The sequence below is a fragment of the Gadus chalcogrammus genome, chromosome 6, assembly GCF_026213295.1.
Source record: "Gadus chalcogrammus isolate NIFS_2021 chromosome 6, NIFS_Gcha_1.0, whole genome shotgun sequence".
In the NCBI taxonomy this organism is placed as follows: domain Eukaryota; kingdom Metazoa; phylum Chordata; class Actinopteri; order Gadiformes; family Gadidae; genus Gadus; species Gadus chalcogrammus.
Genome location: NC_079417.1, coordinates 16,376,005 through 16,393,490, shown reverse-complemented (window position 1 = coordinate 16,393,490; position 17,486 = coordinate 16,376,005). Strand labels below are relative to the sequence as shown.

Here is a 17,486-nt window from a genome sequence, read left to right as displayed (position 1 = left end):
ATTGACACGTTATTTCTATAAATCAACATTTATAAATCAACGTTTTATTGACATTAATCAATCACATTTATGCGAAGTTGTTGCTTTCTAGATTTAGTCAGATAGGGTCTTACCAGTGAATATTTTGGCCTATTCAATATGAACTATTCCCAGTTGTACTATTCCTGTGGTTCTGACCCATAAAGAAAAAAAAAACACGAGAGGGAAGAATTGGAATATGAAAAAGGGGAAATTAATTAAATGAACAGCCATCTGATTGGAATGAGGAGGCTAACAACTCACAATGTCTATGTCTTACAATATTGTTACAGGACTGATTCGACCGTTTCTTTCTTAATCAATATATACCAGAGGAGCCTGTGAACAGACTAAGTTTCATACACATAGTATAACAACTAAAAACACATTTTACATCAACATGCCTGCATGTTGTGTGCTAACTAACCTCTTTACAACCTTGTAAACATCAGCGGAAATCAAACGCTCCTATTGATTATCAGCAGGAAACAAGCGCACAGGCAACTTTGATTCCAGTTTAAATATTTCTTGGAGCAAATGAACAGATAATTATATCCACTCTAATTCCACCCTAAAAGCCTACAAACCTCCCATTATTTCACTGAACACATGTTGCTAATATTCAGGAAAGGACAGGACGAATCTTTAAATGCAGTAATGGTAAAACACAAAGTGTAAATTCTAAATAAGACATGGAATAATGTGTTCTGAGTATTAAGATTATAAAGGGTTCTCTTTGAAACAGCAATTGCATTAGAGTACACAGCATATGCTAATTTGCTTCTCATGGCTTTTTTTCACAGTGCCTTGTGTCCAGTTTAAAATGCGCTATTGCTGCCCCCTGGTGGCTAAGATCTAATTGATGTGTTTTCCAGCAGCAGTGAATGCTTAGAATAATTCACTTCTTCCAGCTTTTGAACAGTTGATACCATTTCATAGAAAGGTCCACATTCCCGCTATATTTCAGATGAGAAGAGAAGGCTTTGTCGTTTGCTGTCTGGTGCCGGAATGTTCTCAAGTTGAAGGAAATACAGCAGAAGTTGTACCTGCAGAGACGGGGCGAAAAACAGAGACAATATATACCTGGAGAACTCCAGTGGTCTACAAACATGGTCATTAGGAACTGACTTCATTTCCTGTAATATAATGCATCAACTTACCTGAGACATGACCTCCAGGGACCAGCTGTCGTTCATGGAGAGCGGCTGAGAGGAGCCCGCTCTGCTGTCCTTCTCGGAGGGCCGGAGCAGTGTGGGGCCGAAGACCGTGGCCAGGTTGTAGGAGGACATCTTATTGACGCCCTCGTTTTCAGCCACCCTACGGGGCCAACCAGGACTCCACAGTCAATTATGGACTTAAGGGGAAACACCATTGATGAACCCACTGTAGATGTCGACGTTATGAACACGTAATCAAATGGAAGTCGTACAATGAGATGGAAAATAAAAACGGTTGAAAGATTCTGAGGATTCAAGCCTCTTGCTCACACACACTTTCTGTCTGGTTACGATAATCAGATTCATGATAACAAAATAACAAAGCAGATTGTAGTGGCTAGAGTTCCAACTCCCAGCCTGATACTAAATGTAATGGGTTTGATCCCAGCAGTCTATCTGTAGGCCTCCTAGAGCATGATGCCCTAACCCCAGCCTGCTCCTTAATGACCTGTCTCTGTACTGTCTAGACTCTAACCCATACCTGCTCCTTAATGGCCTGTCTCTGTACTGTCTAACCCCTACCTGCTCCTTAATGGCCTGTCTCTGTACTGTCTAACCCCTACCTGCTCCTTAATGGCCTGTCTCTGTACTGTCTAACCCCTACCTGCTCCTTAATGGCCTGTCTCTGTACTGTCTAACCCCTACCTGCTCCTTAATGGCCTGTCTCTGTACTGTCTAACCCCTACCTGCTCCTTAATGGCCTGTCTCTGTACTGTCTAACCCCTACCTGCTCCTTAATGCCCTGTCTCTGTACTGTCTAACCCCTACCTGCTCCTTAATGGCCTGTATCTGTACTGTCTAACCCCTACCTGCTCCTTAATGGCCTGTCTCTGTCCTGTCTAACCCCTACCTGCTCCTTAATGCCCTGTCTCTGTACTGTCTAACCCCTACCTGCTCCTTAATGCCCTGTCTCTGTACTGTCTAACCCCTAGCTGCTCCTTAATGCCCTGTCTCTGTACTGTCTAACCCCTACCTGCTCCTTAATGGCCTGTATCTGTACTGTCTAACCCCTACCTGCTCCTTAATGGCCTGTCTCTGTCCTGTCTAACCCCTACCTGCTCCTTAATGCCCTGTCTCTGTACTGTCTAACCCCTACCTGCTCCTTAATGGCCTGTCTCTGTCCTGTCTAACCCCTACCTGCTCCTTAATGCCCTGTCTCTGTACTGTCTAACCCCTACCTGCTCCTTAATGCCCTGTCTCTGTACTGTCTAACCCCTACCTGCTCCTTAATGCCCTGTCTCTGTACTGTCTAACCCCTACCTGCTCCTTAATGCCCTGTCTCTGTACTGTCTAACCCCTACCTGCTCCTTAATGGCCTGTATCTGTCCTGTCTAACCCCTACCTGCTCCTTAATGCCCCGTCTCTGTACTGTCTAACCCCTACCTGCTCCTTAATGCCCTGTCTCTGTACTGTCTAACCCCTACCTGCTCCTTAATGGCCTGTCTGAAAGTGGTAGCAGTGTTCCTCACCTCTTCAGGTGGTCCAGCAGGAAGAGGAAGGTGACGAGGTTGGCCTCAGGGAGGGAGAGCAGCAGGTGGAGCATGCAGCTCTCTTTGGCCACGCTGTCGGAGAGTGCTGTGAGGGGAACGGAGGGATTAGGGTCCCCTCTGACGTCCTCATTATTATCCTAATCATGATATTAATGGGCTCCTGGGATTGGCTACCACACTAAATTGCAGATTTAAATGTACCTGTTTTTTAGATGCTTATAATAATCCTAGAATAACATTAATCACGTAATACAAATGAATTAAAGGGCAGCGGACCGAGGCCTCCTGAGAAGCTGGGGTACAGGTCGTCGGTGAAGAGCGGTTCTGGCAGCTCGCGGAAGTAGAGCTTCAGAGTTCCAGCGATGGCGTTCACGTCCATCTCCCTCATCACCACAGACACGTCCTTATTGTCTAGTCAGAGTCAGGGTTAGAGACGGTGAACACATGTATACGGAAAAGGATCCGATGTCATTAGGCACCATTTACCATTTGTCATCTTTCTTTCTTCAATATTATTTTTGATAATAGAAAAATAAGATAAATATATAGATAAATACACATAGGGTATATTTTATGTCAACTGTTTATGTGTGCTGTTGTTTCAAACTATCCGTCTATTTAGTAGCCTAGTTCCCTCAGGGGGATCCGATAGGCACAGAAGTGAAGACTGGAGACTCACTGGAGTCGAACGCCGCCTTGAGGCCTTGGATGTCCGTGGCCACGCCCGAGACCCTGTAGATCCCCACCTCCTCCATGCCTCTCATCTCGATCTCCTCCACACACTGCCTCACGATGAGGGGCACCTTGGAGCGCTCCCGCCTGGCCACGCCCCCATGGAACACCAGACGGGGTTAACAGTGCATTCACCATGACACACCAGACGGGGTTAACAGTGCATTCACCATGACACACCAGACGGGGTTAACAGTGCATTCACCATGACACACCAGGCGGGGTTAACAGTGCATTCACCATGACACACCAGACGGGGTTAACAGTGCATTCACCATGACACACCAGACGGGGTTAACAGTGCATTCACCATGACACACCAGACGGGGTTAACAGTGCATTCACCATGACACACCAGACGGGGTTAACAGTGCATTCACCATGCAACACCAAGTAGTAGGTGCCCAAAACAATGTTGAGGATAAAACACACACACATACATCTATATGCAATAAGGATATATACAAGTAAAGATTGCTTCTGAATATTTTGTGTTTAGGTTTATAATCATATGTTTATTTAATGACAACCAAATGTCTTGTGGTAAAACAACTCACTTTGTGACAACGTTAATTTTGACCCCGAACACGCCGGACTGCTTCCGCGACGGCATCCTCTTCAGACTGAACTCCCTGCTGGTGAACTTCATGGACAGCTTCACCTCCACCTGAACACACAACCATCACAGCCCTTGAGTGTCCTCTCTCTGCGCTGCTTCTCTCTGTATTCTGACCAGATGTTCTGGGTGATAAACCCCAGCGTCTCTCCTGGCTTCACCGTCAACTACCAATCGAATGTTACTAAATACTTCCCATTCCCATTCTTCCACGTACTGTATATAAGCTATGGCAACATAAGCCTTGGTCTCTTGGAACCCATGTGCGGCGTTCAGTGGGGAGGTATGGACAACATTACGGTGAATCGCCGTAGAAGTACAAAATGTTTTATCACAGCCACCAAAGTGTTTTATTGCCATCGTTTTCACTCAGGCGGCTGTTCACACTAAATGCACTTAGGCACAATCGGCATACTGAAGGGATTTAGAGAAATGATTTTGGTAAGGGATGTTTCATGACATTTGATCCCACAGACCGGTATTGTCTTACAATATTCAGGCCTGGTAGGACATGGGGTATTGAACCCAAAAGCATTGCAGCTGTAAGTTATTATATCCTTCATTTGAACTTCTCAATGAGATCAAGGTCTCTCAAGCCGTCAGAACATGCAGTATATACCAGTCAGAACATACAGTATATACCAGTCAGAACATACAGTATATACCAGTCAGAACATACAGTATATACCAGTCAGAACATACAGTATATACCAGTCAGAACATACAGTATATACCAGTCAGAACATACAGTATATACCAGTCAGAACATACAGTATATACCAGTCAGAACATACAGTATATACCAGTCAGAACATACAGTATATACCAGTCAGAACATACAGTATATACCAGTCAGAACATACAGTATATACCAGTCAGAACATACAGTATATACCAGTCAGAACATACAGTATATACCAGTCAGAACATACAGTATATACCAGTCAGAACATACAGTATATACCAGTCAGAACATGCAGTATATACCAGTCAGAACATGCAGTATATACCAGTCAGAACATACAGTATATACCAGTCAGAACATACAGTATATACCAGTCAGAACATACAGTATATACCAGTCAGAACATACAGTATATACCAGTCAGAACATACAGTATATACCAGTCAGAACATACAGTATATACCAGTCAGAGGCAGACAGAGCAGCGGACACACTCTCATTGGACATAATAGAGAGAGGCTGAAGCTAAAGCTCCAGTCTTCTGATCAGATAAGAAATCCTTTAAGGGTTTTTTGTAACTCATTTTGTATTTAAATGGTGATTAATATTTATAGGGCTATAAAATAGGATTTTTTTTCTTTTTATTTTTTAACACTGGCCTCTAAACTGTGTTGCCCCCTCTACACTGTGTTGCCCCACTACACTGTGTTGCCCCACTACACTGTGTTGCCCCCTCTACACTGTGTTGCCCCCTCTACACTGTGTTACCCCTACTACACTGTGTTGCCCCACTACACTGTGTTGCCCCACTACACTGTGTTGCCCCACTACACTGTGTTGCCCCACTACACTGTGTTGCCCCACTACACTGTGTTGCCCCCTCTACACTGTGTTACCCCTACTACACTGTGTTGCCCCACTACACTGTGTTGCCCCACTACACTGTGTTACCCCCACTACACTGTGTTGCCCCACTACACTGTGTTGCCCCACTACACTGTGTTGCCCCACTACACTGTGTTACCCCCACTACACTGTGTTGCCCCCACTACATCACTGTGTTGCCCCACTCCACTATGCCCGCTGTGTATCCTGATATCATGACCCCATTGGGCACAGACCCCATTGAACACATTGGGTAAAGACCCCCATTGGGTTAAGACCCAATGGGGGTCTTTACCCAATGGGGGTCTTTTATCCGTTGACCACATTGGGTACTGACCCCATTCATAGTGATGACCGTCCTCTGCCAGTCCTTGTTCTGCAGTGTTTGAGGATCCAGCTAAAAACAAACACAAAGGAAGAAAAAAATGTTAGAGACGTTACCAAGGTTACCAAAATTATCAACCTCAACAGCCTTACCAAGGTTACCAAGGTTACCAACGTTGTCGCTTTAAGTCCGCCCAAACTGAGCTGTGAGTTAACCTGGTTCAGTAATCAGGTTTCCACATGGGGCTGGGGGTCTGAGGCTGTCTCTATTCTCTCTGTGGAGGATCACGTGCGTGTTTGGCATTCGTTCTTCGGATCGGTTGCATGTCAGTTTTACAAATCAAAAGTCAAACTAGTTTAACTTTTCCTTAAATTACACAGTTAATGCATTTGACTGCTACTTCCAAGGGGAATGCAAAATACCAACTGATATTTGGTACTACACACTAACAACTGCAGAGCTGACGAAATCACCCCTTTTTTCCTACAGTGCTACATTGATCATAAAACAATCAGCACCCAATGGACGACTGCGGGTTTGGATTGACAATGGGATGGCTTGAAGTGTTATAGAATGTGATGTAGTCATTTTTGTCGATAAAGAAAAATTTGAACTCATGGCAAATCCACACAATGCATTCAACCCATGTTCTTAGATATAAAAAAAACAACTACTTTGCGTGTTCCAAACACCAAGGTGAGAAAGACTCGAATGAATAGTAACCTGCTGCTTAACCCAAACGGGCCTATGATGGCTTATAGATAAGTGGTGTCAGCCACTGATCCAATCCCCCCCTCGGATCATTCGGCTTTGTTGACATGGATAAGATGGGAGGACATCACGTCAGCAACGGACTCGTCTGTGTTGTTATCCCAACATGGCAGATGTTACTCCGCAGACAATCTACTGCTTTTTGGATAATCCCTTGTTCTCAGAATACATCAGGATCTTACATAACATCCAATCAGCCCTGTTCAAAGATCTAAAGAGCCTCAGAGCAGAACGCTTCGTGTCCTCAGAGCATCGCTCTCTCCAGGGACACCAGGAACACCCTCCATGTCCGGGAGGGGCTGGTCTCTCTGTACCTTGGGTCTGAGCAGGGCCTTGCAGACCCTCTCCCACAGGGCTCTCCCGGGGGGCGGCCTCCCCTCCCCCTCGGGGGAACAGCTGTCGTTGTCTTTGGGTTCCAGCCCCTCAGCGGCGCCGCGCCTCTCCGTCATTCTGAACGCACGGCGCTCACAAAGCGACTCAAACTCAACCCGAGCCGACGATCTAAAGAGAAGGTCTATGAGGATCCAAAGACGTTGGGTGGGTGTCCGGTATCCCTGCCCTCGCCAGACCCTGATACGCTGCGTCTCCTGCTGCCGTCCCTAACCCTCACTCTCCCCAGGGCCCGAAGGTTCTTAAGAACAAAGCCTGCCTCCCTCGGCACGTCCTCCTCCGCACATGAGGATTACATCTCAGTGCCCCCTTTTCCTGCACACAGGCTGGCTCTCGCCTATCGCAGGGAGGGGGGGGAGAAGGGGGTGGGGGTGAGGGGAGGGGTTTCCCACAGGTGATTTCCATATCTCAGGTAAGCTTCTCCTAAAGTAGCTCCTCGCCAACGTTAGAGCGATTGCACATAGTCATTACTTGGATGGCTGCCAGTGAGCTGCGTCAGGATGGTGCTTAACCCCTCCCCTTCACCCTCCACAACCGCCCCCTACACTCAGAACTCTAATCCCTCCCCCCCCCCCCCCCTTGTCATAACCCTGAGGCCCACTAATAGTACCATGTTCCCTGGCCTATCAGACCAAAGGATTAACATGAAGGTGTCTGCACATGAACCGCAAGGACTCCACAGCCTGAATGAATCTAGAATGAAAACTATAATCTCTTTGTTTATTGTGTCCGTGGGCCCTAATGGAGCAGGGAACATAACTGAGGGTGTTGATAGTGGCGATAGTGATACTGATAGTGTTATGCTGATAGAGCACAGGGGACACAGAACTAAAGTTGGGTCGGACAGTTGGACTACTCAGTGGCTCAGGAGGTACAGCGGCTGGACCTCTCAGCGGTACTGACCGTTGAGCGGCCTGCTCCTTTTTAAAGACATCGATTTATGTCTATATTTTTATTTTTATGCATAATATATGTTCCAGACTTTGTGTGTGATTGCTGCTACCCAAGTGCAGACCTGCTCGTCAAGTAGAATCATTTATTTTTCTCATCATTATTAAATGATAAAATAAGTTAGTATGTTTTTCCCATGTAATTTTTTGAAATACCTGAATAACTTCAGGGACACCCAAGCCTTCTGATCTCCTAACACTGTGATCCTCCACCGAGGGCACCGCCTCCTACCGTGATCTGCCCTTTGGCCACGATGCGCTCCGTGTTCTCCCCCTCGTCCCGCGACTGCCTGGTCCTGCCGCAGCACTTCTCATAGCAGAGCAGCCGGAGGGTCTGGGAGCCCTCCAGCTCGATCTCAAACTCCTGTGGTGGAGACACACAGTCAGACGTTATGCTGACGTCAGCACTCACAGCTGGGGTCCACCACTGGCCTCCTTGTTGTGCTAGTGGCTGTGTCTCAGGGAGGGGCCGCTGGAGGCTCACCTCGTTCCAGCAGGGCTCCGTGGAGTCCCGGTACACGCGCGTCTTGGCTTTGTTCACGAAATAGCCGAAGGCGTCCACCTCCAGGGTGCAGTACAGATCTGGAAGAAAGCGTTTTATGTCATCATCATCCACACAAAGGAGGTTGACTGGACGCAGTATGATGAGTTACTCTGCTAACATTGTTCTGATTCCGGAAGAGAACCATCAAAAATACGACCAAATTTTGAGTAAAGACGCGTTTAACTTTGGAATAGATTGAAAGACGAACAAAAGAACAGAAGCTCCTCACTGGAGGTGTGTTTGAATCCGGACGCGGAGTGGACGATGACATTGAGGAAGCCGTACAGACCGGAAGACTCTTCGTCTGTGGAGGAAGGGAGAGCTTTATGGATCACGACTGACAGGAAAGAAAAACAAGCAATACTAGAGTCTACTCAGGACAAAGTCCCATAAAGATCTGTGTGCAGCATAACGAACAGCAGTGTTTCTCAAACTATGTTGCGGGACAAGCACCATGTTGGTTGATGGGATTGAGGGTTGAAGCCCTAATGATAGAGTTGACCAAAGTGTATCCTTCTTCTCACCTTCTTTACTCATGATCACAGGGACGGAGTGGACCATCTGGAGCTTCACACACGAGTTGGTGAGCATCTGCAGCTCTAGAGAGGTCAAGGAGAAGCTTTTGTGACCTGAAGCAAAGAACACCAATAACAGTTAGAATGTTATTAATGTTTAAAGGGTGTTGAGTGGAACATGATCAATTAAGGAAAGAAAGTTCTTTACACTTTTTCTGCTGCTGGTGAACCAGCTCTCGCCACTCAGCTCGCTCGTAGTCAGAGGAGATCAGGAAAGTGAAGCCCTGGAACACACACACACACACACACACACACACACACACACACACACACACACACACACACACACACACACACACACACACACACACACACACACACACACACACACACACACACACACACACACTAAATGATGATCTTAATTCAAAAGGGAAACATTTCTCGTTTGCTGATGTCGGCTAATTGTAGGCTTACCAGTGTACCAGCAGAGGGCAACACAAACACACACGTTGTTTTCAGTGTCCCAGATACCAACACAAACAGCAGTAATCATTGAAAGCTCCCCATCAGGTGGACAGCTGCAGAGAGGAGTAGGAAAGCTGATGTTCTCTGGGCCGGCGTTGAGCACCATTAAATCATAGGCTGTGTGTCTCTCTGTGTGTGCTTGGTGTGTATGTGTGCGTGTGTGTGGAAAACGGGGAAATCAGAGTATCCCTGGTACACTACATTTAACCCTTTGATACATTTATTGTTTTGACACAAACACAAGTAGAGGGTGTGTTGTACTATCTGCACACACCCCTTCTGAAGCTCTCTCTGTCCTCCTCTCGCTTTCTCTCTCTCATTTCTTTTTGTGGAGCACGTTAATTGTCGGAGTAACGCACGTTCTGTGGAGCACGTTCATTTCAGCTTTTGAGGAGGTCTGCTTAAAAAAAATCTGAAATATTGACATATACTAGATAACTAGAGGGTGCACTGTACTGTCTGCGCACACTCTCTCTCTCGTCTGAAAAACGCTCCCATTCAAAAATGCATTGGTTTACATTTCGTTCTGTGTAGCACAAAAACATCGGAGAAATGCTCCCATTCAGAATGCATTGGTTTACATTTCATTCTTTGTAGAACGAAAAAAGTAGGACCATCGTGCTCTGGGACAAGATTCAATAGATTAACGTTTGTGCGCATGAGCATGAAATCGCGTGATGCCGGGTTGCGTGTGGGGGGGGGTCACCCTTTTCTGTTTGAGCATTGGACACCGTTATGGTACTTTTAATATCACACTACCGCCGAGTTCCCCCCGCCGGGGCTGCTTGTCCGCTGGTCCACAGAATCTTAGCTATGATCTTATTGGAGGGGAGTGGGGAAGTGGGAGGTCATTTTGAACTCTGCCCCCTTCCTACATAGGCGGGGGCGCCGAAACTGACTCGCTCGTTTGGTAACTGTAGGCGGGGAACTTTCATAAATGCATATCTCACTCAGTAAATCATGTATGGATTTTGTATGCGTATGGGAGCACCAGAGACCCAAAACAACTGTGTTGTTTTCATAATATTTTAGTCAGACTGCATACGACGTAGGATCATTCATGAATCCATGGGTCAGCCTTCCCTTAAGTTAACCTTCTCAGTCAAAGAGTCAAAGCCTTTACTTACAAGGTCAGCTTGGCCTGAAGCTCTTGAAACAAGCTCCAAGATAAAAGTATAAACCACACTACAACACTGCCTCCCTCGACCGCTAGCTATCAGTGAACTGTGCCTATCGAGTACAGGTGGTGAAATGCAACAGCTATCAGCGCAGAGAGACAAGGAAGCAGAGAAGGAAGGGATGTTTTTTGGGATGTTTACTCTGCAAATCTTGCTCTCTTCTGCTCAATCCCTTTTTCTAACTCTGGAATCCTTCCTACAGCAGCTGAAGGCAGACAGAAGGGAGGCACCGGACTAGAAGGAGGAGGACCAGGAGGGACTCTTGATAACCAGGACTAGGGACTGACCTTGCCGTTGCGGTTGGCCACCCTGAAGGCCATGTTGGGGGAGGTGAGCAGCAGCAGAGACTCCTGCTCAGCGAGCTTCTTCCTCAGACGCTCCAGCAGCTTCAGCCCCTTTGCACTCCTCTGGAGAGAGAGGGGAAGAGTGTCAGGAAGATCACCCTCCCTAGGGGATTTCTCTCATTAGGGGATCCCTCTCAGTAGGTGATCTAGGTGATCTCCCTCACAAGGTGATCTCTTGGATAGACGCTGCGTTTTAAATTAGGATGTTGCAATGCGGAAATTTCAGGTTTTGTAAGCGGTGGTTTAAAGGGGACTTATTATACCACCAGGTGTGAGTGTGATTAGCCTTACAAGCCGTTTCGAAAATCGGCCTAATATGACATCACTAGTGGGTGTGTCTGTGCTGGATAGATGAGCAATGTTTACTTCAGTCCACTGGGTAGGCTGGTAGATAGATCTATCCAGCACAGATCTAGGTGGACACACCCACTAGTGATGTCATATTAAGCAGATTTTCGAAACGGCTTGTAAGGCTAATCACACTCACACCTGGTGGTATAATAAGTCCCCTTTAAAGACATATTTCAGAAAAAGGATTGACATTAAAATGTTTGTCCATCATATAGTTAAAGGTTGAAGAGGAACCACATGTTCTCATTGATCAAAAGGACATAGGAAATCGATGCATTGCGCCACTCATCATCGAGCTTCACATACTGGACTGATAAATTCATTGCATTGAGATGATCATCCCCATCTTCGTTAAAGCCCTCACCTTCTCCCTCTGGATGTCGTTCTTGATCTGGGAGATCCTGAACCTCATGGCGTCTATCTCCTCATCCTGGACCAGAGGGATGGTCGTGGACTCGGCGTCATCGATGGTGTGGAAGGCGAGGTCTGCCAGGGGGATGTACCACTTGCACTCATACTGCTGCGCCTTCCTGAGAAAGGAGAAGACGTCACAACACCAGTGTACCAAGGCATTTAAAACAAAACCAAGCAACCGACTGGCTGTGGACTGTGATTGCTTTTAAGTAGATCTCAATCTGTATCTTCTAATTTCACCATGATTTCCTGTAATTGCAGGAAATCCCTGCAATTAGTTAAATTTTTCAGTTCACTTGGTATTTCCTGATGTGCTAGGGATCACCCTATCCATCTTTATTTCTATCCATCACGTTCCTTGTGTGCTTTTGTTGGGCCATATTACCTGAACACAGGCCCTCATTGAATTCAGCTTCTTTGTATCGATAAAGGTTGATGATATGGACCCATTTCTACTGCTTGTTGATAACATTACCGACTACAACCCAGGCGATGAGGTGGCTGCATTCCAGCAGTTTGTTCATTAAACCCTAAACCCTGTCTGAAGTCCTTCTAAAGTCTGTCAGCTGCTCTGTGTTCCCCTGTGAGCCGGGGGTTCTGGAGAGAGGTGTGGGAGCTGCGCGGCGACCCACCCTGCAGGCTGTTTCTTCAGCTTGGTGCAGAGCAACAGGTCGGTGAAGAGGAAAACGTGCCGGAGCTTTCTGGATCCCTCCACCAGCTCCACCATGAAGCGGTCCCTCAGGAGCTGCCGGTTCTGAGGAACCAAGGAGAACGTTCTCAGAAGGACAACAGGATCCGCCAGCAGGATGTCAACAGTCAACAAATGGACACCAGCTTATCTAAATCTGTACTTTGAATATGATCGCGTGACTGCTAGGAGCCATACAGTCACAAGGGCTCCTATTCCATTCAACCTCACACACAAGCACAACAAACACTGTAATGTTACAACAGATCAGCTCTACACGACTTTATTACCCCATGAGATACGATGATCTCATGGGGTAATAAAGTGATGAGACAACCAACCTCTTGAGGGTGTCGGCATACTCAGCCAGCCACTCATTAATGACTGAGCCCTTCCTTTAGGGGGCGTCTCTGGGAGGGGGACGGGTCCGACTTCTGGAGCGACGCATGGTGTCAACATGGACAGATTGCAGCTTTCTGACATTACTGACATAATCCGTCGTAATGACGACATCTGCACGCGGGTGGTGGGACTGTCTGGTATTAAAATGGGCCTTGACCTCTGTGCTCAGGATCTCTAACAAATCAGCCCACAGACCCTGCCCCCCTCTCACTGATGAAACCTCTCACTGACTAAACACTCTGTTCCTGCTAGTGCACTTGGCCATGGAGGCAGCAGAAGTGGGCCAGTGTGGTTCTAGCAACATATTGGAAGCTGACCCATATTTCATAGAGCTGGCAGAGGATCAACAACATGACTCCAGTGGCACAGTGTTTCCAGGGAAACACAAACAGTGGCAACCAAGTAGTGGCTGAGCCTCGAGCGTGTGACCTCAGAGTCCACACAGGCCTCTGCACACAGGAGGACGGCGGGTTCCCCGTTTGTGTCGGCCGCTGTTGTGATCCATTTCCTAAAGGGGTCTTTGTCTGCGACAAAGTGCAGATCAAATGCTCACTTCAAAGAGAACCAGCAGCGAGAAAATCCATCATAAACAATTAGTGTTGCCTCAGCAGTGAGCGGTTTCAATACAATCGAATACCAAAATCACTTCGGGTCTGAAGATTACTTGAACAGATTGTCCAGATTCGACTTGATAGTCATCGATGTTGCATCAACGCCTTTTCTTGGGATGGGGAAGGAAGGATAGGGGAGGGGGGGAACTTCCCACCAGTCGTCTAGGTCCTGGGGGGGTCCACTTGGGGCTGGGTGGGGGGGGGGGGCAGGAAGTGGACCTCTGGGCTCTTTGGGGCTGCACGTGGGGCTGGGGGGCAGACAGGAAGTGGACCTCGAGGTCCTGGGGGGGGTCCATGTGGGGCTGGGGTGGGGGGGCAGTCAGGAAGTGGACCCGGGCTTGATTCAGGGGCACCCTGGGTTCAGGGCCCCGCGCGGGGGGGGGAACGACAGAGACTCACCTCGCCCTTTTTCACGGTCATGGACTGGCGGCGCGGCGTGATCTCCTCGTTGATGCTGGACAGGAAGTTGTGCGAGATGCGCAGGGCGTCCTGCAGCAGGGCGTGGTCGGGGTGGCAGGCCGGCGTGTGCTTCAGCAGATCCTACCGATGAAAACACAACATTCATCGTCATGGTAACGACGTTTAGCGATGAAGCTTTCTCCCCACGCGCCTTTAGATAGGGCGTGTAGGGGTCAGGGGTCGTCTTGCTCAACCACGCCTACAAGTAGTCAAGTGCACATTGGGGATCGAACCCAGAACATTTCTTCTTGGTTAAACCCCCGCTACTCTACAGTACACTATCCTGCCAACAGACAGTAACCATGGGAACCATAGGTACAGTTGGCCGGATTCCTTTCTATCAGGATGTGTTTCTGTCCTTCTCTCCGGGTCTGCGTGAGGCAGCAGGACCGTGGGGACCGAGGTCCGGGTCAGGGTCCGGGTATAAACCCTGGTTATCAACAGAGCTCATCAGGGGCAGGACGTACGTGCAGAACCAGTGTGCTGCGCGTCACCCGGTCCACAGGTTTGTACAGGAGAGCTGAGGAAGAAGAGCAGGAAGATTCATGTTCAATACGGCCCCTCCTGACGCCGTGACTCACATGGTGAGTGTGTGTGTGTGTGCGTGACCAGACAGAACTTACTCTCCAGGGAGTTTTTAGGCGACTCCTTGTTACTCTTCACCTTGAGGTTCTACGGTACAGAGAAAGATAATAAATAAAACTGTATCCAAACCAGCAGTTTACACTGTACCACTTTATCACTTTCTCTGTCACATTACATCACAATTCATCAAAAACAGGTTTACAGTGAAATGCATTTGCCCTCTCCTATTGGCTGGAAGGATTCAAGGGGATGTCACGATGGCAGGTGAGCACTGATTTGGTTCAACCTCACCCTGCCCCCACATCTCAATACAGCCAACCTTTCCAGCCCAACGCCACCTTGGCTTCGTGGTAGAACACATACCTCGGAGATCTCGGCGAATTGGACGTTGGCCTGGCAGCACTTGTCGGCCGTCTCCACGGCGACCTTGTAGTTATCCACGAAGGCCCGGTACACGCCCAGCTGGTTGGCCTGCAGGGGGGCGGGGAGACTCATGGTCCATGAGGGGGCAGAGACCCTATCAGACCCAGGACATGGGGTCCTGGGTCCATGACTCACATAGGAGGAGTGGAGGAAGAGCTCTACTGGTACACTACCCTGTTTGTGTGTGCGTGTGTACCACAAGAGACAGAGCAGCCACCGGGTGTGTATGGATAAACTAGTGCTCACGTGGGATTCTTTCATCCACGCTGCAGTGTGTGTCTGGATGTGTGTACACACGAGTGAGTGAATATGTGTGCATGCATGCGTGTGTATGCATGCGTGTTGCTAGTTCGAGTGTGTTTGCGTGCGAGTGCATTGCGCGTGCGTGTGTGCTTTGAGCTCCACTGTGGTGGCACAGGGCTTTCATCAGCCAGGGGACTCCAGGCGGTCTGCTCAGATGTTGTCCCCCATCCAGCAGACCCTCACACACACTCTTTACCCCCCCCCCCCCCCACCCCACCATCCAACCCCTGCCCTATTAGGGATGAAAGGCACCGTTTTAAGGCGGCCTTTAATTATTGGGCTGAAGGAAAGAAAACCGTCTGACTCAACCAATGGCGTTGTTTGATCAACAAGCAGCGTTCTCATTTATTTTAAGTACCGTGTTTTTTGTGTGTGACCGAGCAGGAGGTAGATCACATTTAGGTATCACTGATGACTCAACTTCACGTTCATTATTATTATTTTTTCTAGAATGTAGCTAACATGCTAACATGCTATTGGGCTTAGGAACATCTAGTGGACTGAGGAACATCTAGTGGTCTGAGGAACATCTAGTGGTCTGAGGAACATCTAGTGGACTGGGGAACATCTAGTGGAGAAACATCTAGTGGACTGAGGAACATCTAGTGGTCGGAGGAACATCTAGTGGACTGAGGAACATCCAGTGGACTGAGGAACATCTAGTGGACTGAGGAACATCTAGTGGACTGAGGAACATCTAGTGGACTGAGGAACATCTAGTGGAGGAACATCTAGTGGGCTGGAGGACCATGGAACCAGAATGACACCCTGCGGTCTTCGCTCACCAGCCTCTGGAAGAGGTCGCCAACACACCGCTGGGAGCTCCAGTCCTGGACCCGGGGCAGCAGGGCATCGTAGAAGTCCTTGTGGATCTGGTGGAGCTCGGGGACCTTGAAGAAGATGGTCTCTATCTGCTGGGTGCTCAGCATGGGCTGGGAGGTGGTGGCAGCGGCCCTCAGGGGCTTCATGGGCTGAGGGGACAGGGTGAGTCACAAGCCATACTTTACCAAGGTTGGAGGATGAACGCAGTACAGACTGGAACACGTTACGAGGTCAAACTCTGGAGCATCACGCATCACCAAGATGGATTCAGAGGAAGAGACAGCATTTACAAAGCTGCAACCCACTTTTTTCTTAATCTTTAAAATGTCAGGAAATTCAAACTAGAGTTGCTTTGGACTGCATTCAGCGAGCGTTCTTCTTCCATTTAAAGCAGTTGTATATATTCGATTTAGAGGTAGTGTTACACAGTGGAAAGGTAAGGTTAAGGGTTAGGGTTACACAGTGGAAAGGTGACAGTGGGGAGACGTGTGCCTGGTGTTTCACTTACTATCAGGAGGGCCTCCAGGTGGCCCAGGTAGGCCTCTTCGCTGGCCAGGATCCCTGACAGAACCCACTTCCTCATCTCCAAACCCTTCTCCTGGTCGAGCTCCACCTGAGGGACCAGAGGCCAGATGACAACAAACAAACAATAAACAAAAAAACAAGCAGGGAGTCAACACAACTGTCATCATGTTGTTGCCATCTCCTTTTGATCCAAGGTTTTTGGAAAGGATAACAGGTCACCAGGGAAACAAGTGGACTGCTGCCCTCTTCACGCACGCACACACCTGGCACACAGGCACACACATTATTCCACATGGGTTGACGAGGGACACCGAACACACTCTCTCCCCCATTTCACGGACGTATTGTATAAGAATAAATGGGAGCTCAGTGGAGCGAGTGTGAAGGTGGATCTTAAAGAGCTTTTGTTAGGAGACCCAAACAGAGGAAGACCGTTTGAAGAACACGTGGAACTACTTAACATAGAAGAGAGGGCCCCAGAACTCGATGGAACTTGATAGGTTTAATGTCTTGATAGCCAGACACCTGGTGTCACAGCTGCAGCCAGCCAGCCATCCAGCTAACCATAAAGCCAGCCAGATAGCCAGCCAGCCAGCACCATATACAGTCAGCCAACTAGCCAGCCAGCCAGCCAGCACCAAAGTCAGCCAGCTAGCCAGCCAGCCAGCCAGCCAGCCAGCACCATATACAGTCAGCCAACTAGCCAGCCAGCCAG

At 48.2% G+C, this 17,486-nt stretch overlaps 1 protein-coding gene across 3 annotated transcripts in view; it reads right to left on the bottom strand.

The window, feature by feature from the left end:
* Nucleotides 1-28: 28 nt before the first annotated feature.
* Nucleotides 29-17,486, bottom strand: part of si:dkey-91m11.5 (PH_BCR_vertebrate and RhoGAP_Bcr domain-containing protein) — a 32,294-nt gene continuing 14,836 nt past the window's right edge. For all 3 annotated transcript variants that reach the window (XM_056591453.1, XM_056591454.1, XM_056591455.1), the window contains exons 4-24: nucleotides 16,755-16,859; nucleotides 16,210-16,395; nucleotides 15,062-15,169; nucleotides 14,737-14,785; nucleotides 14,581-14,633; nucleotides 14,054-14,194; nucleotides 12,586-12,707; nucleotides 11,904-12,069; nucleotides 11,132-11,251; nucleotides 9,347-9,422; nucleotides 9,148-9,252; nucleotides 8,853-8,927; nucleotides 8,564-8,661; nucleotides 8,312-8,443; nucleotides 5,981-6,040; nucleotides 4,015-4,124; nucleotides 3,405-3,544; nucleotides 3,002-3,136; nucleotides 2,705-2,810; nucleotides 1,179-1,335; nucleotides 29-1,064 (exon numbers count right to left, since the gene is read on the bottom strand). In XM_056591453.1, the coding sequence (XP_056447428.1) occupies nucleotides 975-1,064; nucleotides 1,179-1,335; nucleotides 2,705-2,810; nucleotides 3,002-3,136; nucleotides 3,405-3,544; nucleotides 4,015-4,124; nucleotides 5,981-6,040; nucleotides 8,312-8,443; nucleotides 8,564-8,661; nucleotides 8,853-8,927; nucleotides 9,148-9,252; nucleotides 9,347-9,422; nucleotides 11,132-11,251; nucleotides 11,904-12,069; nucleotides 12,586-12,707; nucleotides 14,054-14,194; nucleotides 14,581-14,633; nucleotides 14,737-14,785; nucleotides 15,062-15,169; nucleotides 16,210-16,395; nucleotides 16,755-16,859 (2,334 nt within the window). In that variant the 3' untranslated portion in view covers nucleotides 29-974. The remainder of the gene's footprint in view (nucleotides 1,065-1,178; nucleotides 1,336-2,704; nucleotides 2,811-3,001; nucleotides 3,137-3,404; nucleotides 3,545-4,014; nucleotides 4,125-5,980; nucleotides 6,041-8,311; nucleotides 8,444-8,563; nucleotides 8,662-8,852; nucleotides 8,928-9,147; nucleotides 9,253-9,346; nucleotides 9,423-11,131; nucleotides 11,252-11,903; nucleotides 12,070-12,585; nucleotides 12,708-14,053; nucleotides 14,195-14,580; nucleotides 14,634-14,736; nucleotides 14,786-15,061; nucleotides 15,170-16,209; nucleotides 16,396-16,754; nucleotides 16,860-17,486) is intronic.